At 36.5% G+C, this 7,060-nt stretch overlaps 2 protein-coding genes across 3 annotated transcripts in view; one reads left to right on the top strand and one right to left on the bottom strand.

The window, feature by feature from the left end:
• The first annotated feature begins 1,456 nt into the window (after positions 1–1,456).
• On the top strand, positions 1,457–3,335 carry LOC108965149. 2 transcript variants are annotated; one of them, XM_018927367.1, is made up of 3 exons: positions 1,457–1,629; positions 1,691–2,817; positions 2,876–3,335. In XM_018927367.1, exons 1-3 carry the CDS (start codon positions 1,533–1,535, stop codon positions 3,134–3,136), a joined length of 1,485 nt encoding a protein of 494 aa, XP_018782912.1. In that variant the 5' UTR covers positions 1,457–1,532; the 3' UTR covers positions 3,137–3,335. The 2 variants fall into 2 exon arrangements, with proteins under 2 accessions (XP_018782912.1, XP_018782911.1); XM_018927366.1 differs by having other exon boundaries at positions 1,682–2,817.
• Positions 3,336–5,749: 2,414 nt separating this feature from the next.
• The window catches only part of LOC108965155, a gene marked incomplete at its 5' end in the record, with an annotated part of 4,052 nt that continues 2,741 nt past the window's right edge, over positions 5,750–7,060 (bottom strand). The window contains 2 exon segments of the mRNA XM_018927369.1: positions 5,750–5,929; positions 6,030–7,051. Coding sequence (XP_018782914.1) covers positions 5,768–5,929; positions 6,030–7,051 — 1,184 coding nt within the window.

Raw genomic sequence — 7,060 nt, 5'->3', positions numbered from 1 at the left:
AACAAAAAATATATGGTTAAAAGCAAAAAATAAAATAATTAAAAAATCAAAAATATTTTAAGGAGTCAGTAGGGTAATTTGTTTTTCATAGAAATGTTTATTCTACAATTGAACTTTTTTCACATACCATGAGGTATATCGTGGTGTGTATAAACAAATTTCTTCGCACTTTTTTGATGACATCTGTCGGAGAAATGGCTGGGTGAATGAGATGCGCTTTTTCACTGGCGGACACGGTTTCTCATGTTTGGTTCATCTGAAATACAAAAAATGCAATTCATTCTTCAAAAGTATGTGAATGATTTTCGCCCCTACTAAAATCATGAACAAATTTTGATAAACAAAAGAGTACTTAACTTTTCTTTTTCAAATTTCACAATTTTTTTTTTTTTACATCATATATGCCATAACAGTGTCAGTAAATTATAAAAAATATACGGACGATAGCCCGGCGTTTTGTGAACATTTAAAAAAAAAACCTTTAGCAAAACGGTCCCTAATCATGTCCACCAGTTTAAAAAAATGTGTTTTGAGAAAAACTCGTTTTGAGGTGTGCACTCCGAGCGCTCCGAATGTCGAGCCTTTTTGGCCCTCTTTTAAAATCTTTCAGTGTTAAAGTGAGTTTCTACATTAATTCTAAGGGTATAAGGGAACAGAAAATGCAAGAAAAAAAAGAAAAAAATTTTTTGAAAAAAGATTACCCTACTGACCCCTTAATAAATTATCTTTCTTATTAATTTCTAGCATTCTAAAAATTTCTACAAAAAAAAATTTATAACTATAATTAGCACAGCTTTTTGGTTAACTGCAAGTTCATTTTTTGCTTAAAATGTTAAAACTACAGTCAAAAATTACAATTGAAATTGATTCCGATCGTTCAGTTTGTATGGCAGCTATATGTTATAGTGGTCCGATATCGGCAGTTCCGACAAGTGAGCAGCTTCTTGGAGAGAAAATTATATTTGCTAAATTTCAAAATGATATCTTAAAAACTGAATGAATATTATTTATATAAAGACGGACGGATAGACAGACAGACGGACAGACAGGCAGACGGATATGGCTAAATCGACGCAGCTCAAAATACTGATCATTTATATATATACTTTATGGGGTCTCCGACGTTTCYTTCTGGGTGTTACAAATTTCGTCACAAACTTAATATTCCCTGTTGAGAGTATAAAGAGCTTTACAGCATATAGCAGAGCGCATATGCTACGATGTAAGTACTTTACGTCCCAAAAATTGTTCAATCCCATCAAATATAAGAGAACCACTATCATGTTTTTGTGTAATCGTTCATTCAAGAGGGTACTCGCGTGAGTTATGTATGCCTGCCCTAATAGTTGTAATTTGAAGCCAACCGTGTAGAAAATTATATGTATAGAATAATATGTAGCTTAAGGAGTCTTAAGTTTTGATTTGAATAAACAGTTAAAAAACAGAAATCAGACAGTAAAGTAATGCTGTTGAGAGYTTAGAATCTATGCGTTTAGCCCTACAAACATAACTCGTGCGATCAGGCTGTTGAAATGTTGATCCTGCAAGTCTACAGGTGGAGTGTTTGTTTAGCTCAATGCAAAATGGTGCGCAAAACATTTGTAATATTCTTTTGCCTGTTTTATTTCGGTAAGGGCATGAATTTCGAGTTCAATGCGAATTTTGTAATTATTTCTTTTAGTTTCAATAGCGAATACCAGCAAAATAAGTTATCTTTTCATGTGGCGAGAAGATGCATGTTCTTCTATATGGGACCGCCCGCGTCATACTTCATTGGTGCCCCCTAGTGAAATTCAATTCGAGAATTGTACATATWCTGGTAGCCGACATCACGTCATACCATTTGAGATTCTGCGTAATTTTTTTAATTCTGCCTTGCGACAAGCCAGTGAAGCGTCGCGCGTCGCACGATACTTAGCAGCATAYATTTTTTCAATAGCGGAACAATATATTGCCAATGGTGAATCTATACAGCATCAAAATCCGATAGCTATAGACGTTCCAGTGGTGATCGTCATTGATCCATTGGAAGAAATGTTTGCAGCACTTACATGGTTACCCGGAAATATATTTATAGGGCCACCAGCGAATATTCGTCACCATGACAATCCCCAGAATCAGAGTGGCGGAGATCCCGGTAACGCATTCGAGCAGTACGCAAATAGAATAATCAGGGACGACACACACTTTACTGCTCTACAAAATCTCAATCGCGATATGCGACTTTATATGAATAATACTTCAGATGTAAATTTGTTTCATCAAATAATGACCAATTTAGATATTGTCAACAGAAGAACTACACCTTTTCCATTCGATGCACAGGATTGGGAAATAGTTAATGGAAAGTTTTACATTCGCGACAAACATAGAGAGAAACGATCTAAAAACCAAATCCCACAACCGCCAATCGCATACAACAYGGAGCCATCAACTAATGATGATCCYTTCGATTATTATGTTGGATTCTGTAGARCGGTAAAGCGAAAATTAACGGCCAGTCATTTTTCGTCGATCAATAAAAAGTACATAGAAGTGGGCGAAAGGATGACATTTGATTGTCACAAAAATACCTTCATTATAGTAAAACAAGCCACCTTAGGTACCATGCCTTGGCCACTCATTGCTTTCTCGTTGGGGCTAGCATGTCTCAGCGGTGACTGCGTAGAGCGAGACGGAACCGAAGGAATAAAAAAGTTGTGTGACAACAAGAGGTCATGCCAATTTTCTTATAGAGACACAGACGGTTTGGGTGTAGATGTGGAATATTACTGTGCGGACGTATTGACACCTCTAAGAGAAAGAGAAGAATTACAGGTAAAAGTAACAAAGCATAGAAAAGTATAATTTACCAWTTTTTTTTATTTTTTGTCAGAGACCTTATCGCTTTAGTTCGAGCGAATTTGAACTTAACTGCCCCTTGGATTATACAATTCGTATTAGTAAAGCAATAAGACGCTATTCGGGTATTTTTCTGCATTGTGCTATTGATGATTGCACAGAAAMGGATATTACACCAATTTTGCGTGAAAAATGCGACGGAGAAAATCCATGCAAAAACACACTCGACGATTGGGGCTTRCAACCAATAACCGTAGATTTTTCTTGCATACCAAATCCATCCATGTTTGTGTGAATGATTGAATGTTTACGAATATAATATTGGGTAAAAGTTGCTAAATCGGAAATATGAAATTTGGGCTATAAGCGTTACACCAATGGAGACACCAGTTTCTACACTCCAACCATTGTACTATTTTCAAATATAAAATAATCTTCAAAGATTATATTAAAACATATATTTAACCGATTAAATGATGTTTTCAGAATGTAAAACCTTTCAAATATACTGTGAGCAAAAAATATTAAGATTTTTTAATTTAAATTTCGCACGAAAACACATTCGTCGAAATATGTTCTTTTTCTACGTTTATATGTAYGTCAGCGACACTCTGTGCCAAATGTCACATCAAAATAATCATTGGTGCTTMGTAAACGCTTGGCTTTCGGAAGTGCATAAAATGCAAGAAATTAATTCCGTTAAATTTGTATGCGGAATCAAATTTCTGGTGCCAAAACATTCAGAATATTGAAAAAGGCCTCCGGTGGTAATTGCTTGTCGCGAGCAAGTGTTTCTGATTGGTACAAATTATTCAAAAAGCGTCTAGAGCGAGAGCGTCAACATCCACCTTTGATCAGCACGCCAATAAAATAAATGAAATGGTGTTAAGAATCAGAGATCTTACTGGCATCGTAGAAATAACGAAAASATCAGTGAAAACCATTTTGAATGACCATTTGGGTCGATGAAAAGTGAAAGCACTATTGGTTCCCAAATTCCTCAATTTTTTCGAAGAACAATTTCGCGTTAACGTCTGTGAAAAAATGCTTTCCGACTACCAATATGTCATTAAATATATTATTACTGGCCATGATTCTTGCATCTATGCTTGGACCCGGAAACGGAGCATCAATCGGCCGAATATCGTGCYAAAWGTGCGCCGRAGTCAAAAAACTACGTCGAATTGGAAAAAACGTTGGCACAAAAGTATTGTGGCMAAGGGGGATTTGTTTCAGGGAGACGACATAGAATTTAAATGATAAATTAAGGTTAAGATATCTTAACAAAACTTGCTCCACATGTTCCTGCTGCCTCTGTGCGAACGTCAACTGAGAACTGCTTAACCGACATCGTAACTTTCTCTCAGAGAACGTCTATCATAGAGAAGGTTCACGTTTCAAATATCGTAACTTTTCGAAGGTATGTATGTTCTCTGTTCATAACATTGTTGAGATCGGTTAACTATAGCATATAGCTGTCATACAAACTGAACGATTGGAAAAAAGTTCTTGTATGGAAAACTTTTGCATTTGACAAGATATATTCACGAAATTTAGTACAGATTATTTACGAAAGCAACAATGTTATCTCCGAAGAAATTATTGAAATCGGCTTACTATAGCATACAGCTGCCATACAAACTGAACGATTGGAAAAAAGTTCTTGTATGGAAAACTTTTGCATTTGACAAGATATATTCACGAAATTTGGYACAGATTATTYTCKAAGGCAACAATGTAATCTCCGAAGAAATTGTTCAGATCGGTTAACTATAGCATATAGCTGTCATACAAACTGAACGATTGGAAAAAAGTTCTTGTATGGAAAACTTTTGCATTTGACAAGATATATTCACGAAATTTGGYACAGATTATTYTCKAAGGCAACAATGTAATCTCCGAAGAAATTGTTCAGATCGGTTAACTATAGCATATAGCTGTCATACAAACTGAACGATTGGAAAAAAGTTCTTGTATGGAAAACTTTTGCATTTGACAAGTCTAGATGTGTATAAGAGACAGGAAGGGCGTATTAACTACGGTGCAACAGTAAACGTTTTTTTTTTTTTTTTGTTGATAAATAAAATAGATTTGCTGTGTTAACTCATACACTTGTATTTGTTTTATTATTAGCAAACATCATCACGCTTAAAATTACCAGGCTAGTATAGTAGGTAATTGTATATTTAAGGTATTTATGTATATTTACGTGTATATTCATTTATTTAAGTTAGGCTTTTAGGTAATTATTATTACATATTATTTTAGTTTGTTTAAATGTACGTATATATGTATGTATGTTATATGCTATTTGTATGTAAAATTTTTGTTATTTTAAAATTGATTTAGCATTTTTTGTTGTTTGCATTGTATATACAGGCATTTTTCATGTGTTTAAAGACAATTATATTTAGATATATGTATGTATATATGTATGTGTTTGTGTATATGTAAATTAGAGAGTAATTAAATTAAATTAAGTTAAAATATATATTAGAGCACTTATATGATAAGAATTAGTAGCTTGGCGTACAGTTAAGGCAACTAAAGCGTACAAACATGTACGCATGCGCGTTCAATTTCCATTTTCTCAGCTAAGCAACTATGTTGAAATAGTATTGCAGCATCATCATACAATTAAAAAAAAATTATTAAACTATTACAAATGTAGTTAAGTAAAAGTTGTATTCACGCGGAATTGCTAGTAATTAATATGTAGTGTATATATAAATATATAGGTATATCTATAGCTTATATGCATAGTATATGTAGTTCGAAAAAATTCTGCTGCCCATATTTCTTTGTTTGTTTGTAGGTACTTGACGTAGGCGTGTGTGTGGTAAACTGCGCTTAGAGACTGCGAACGTGTTGTTGTTGCGTTTTGTGCATTTATTTTATTTTATTTTTCTTTTTTTGATACAACACTTCAATCATAACGACTGCCACGCGAGTTGCACGCTTTTATCTTGTCCACAGTACATTCCAAAGCTGCCTTCAAATCGCTAAAAACAGGCACACCCTGACGTTTGGCCAAATCGATAAGATACGAACGACCGCGATTGTAATCCTTAATAGCAGCTGGCGTGAGCTATAGTAGGAAAAGTAGAAAAAAAAAATTAATTAAGTTAATAATTTTCAGTAGAAACCAAAAACAAATATATAATATTATATAAATATGTACTACACACCTTCTCATTGTTGATTACACAATCGTCGGGCAACATTTGCACGGCCAACACCACATTGTACATCAAGCCGATGCARTGCGCCGCCAGCGTCATGGGCGCCAACGAACGCGTCTCATTCGTGATGATGAACAACAACACGCGACTGGCATCCAGCAACGATGGATTGTAGAGACTCGGACGCATCGGTGGCAACGCCCAGCTGTAGGTCTCCTCCGACACGGTCAGYTCTTCCTCCTCCTCTTCTTCCAAAGCGGCGCCACGATATTTTCGACGTGTACGCTTTAGTGACTTCTCCTGTGCGGCGCCCAATTGACGTGCATCCTCGTACACTTTATCCGGCAAGCTGCTGTCCAGCTGTGTTGCTTGCAAACTCTCATGCAGCGCGGGTAGATGGAAGGTGACACCTTTTGTCTTCAAATACGGCATAGCGATGTCTTGACGCCATTTGGTGCGCAAAAAGCAACTGCCMCCAAGGTAGACATCACGGAAATCGGTGCCAGCGAARGTTAAGAACTCATTATTGCCACCATAATTGCAATTGACGGAATTAATGGAACTGCTGGATGAGAATACCGAATCATTCGAATCGCTCTCCTCCTCCGCTGTTACGCTGCCATCCGGATAGGTTGAGTGCAGCTGTGCGGCGYTGGCGTTCAATTGTRCCAGCGGATAWGCGGCTGTTGAGTGTGCGCTCAATATWGGATAAGCTGTGGCGGTAGTGGTAGAAGTATTAGGTGGTGTTGTTGGTGTATGAGCAGTTTGTATAGTTGTTGTGATTTCGGTTGTTTCTATAGATTCGATGTTGACAAGAATTTTTGTTTTTGCTTTACCTAACTGTGCGGCCGAGCGTGATTTCATCGGTTGATCTAACGGTTGCGGTGAAGAGGTGCCACTATCACGATTGCGACTCAACAAATCCGTGCTGCTGGGACGTTCATCGCTGCCGGGTACACTAGTTTGACTGGAGGTGCGTGAAATATTTTTACTGGTGAAATAGCTGATAGCGAAATTGCTTTCGTCACCTGCGAAAG

The sequence above is a fragment of the Bactrocera latifrons genome, unplaced genomic scaffold (genome assembly GCF_001853355.1).
Source record: "Bactrocera latifrons isolate USDA-ARS-PBARC rearing strain unplaced genomic scaffold, ASM185335v1 scaffold_135, whole genome shotgun sequence".
Classification (NCBI taxonomy): Eukaryota; Metazoa; Arthropoda; class Insecta; order Diptera; family Tephritidae; genus Bactrocera; species Bactrocera latifrons.
The sequence above is the reverse complement of the archived record's forward strand: the minus strand, read 5'-3'. Positions and strand labels throughout refer to the sequence as shown.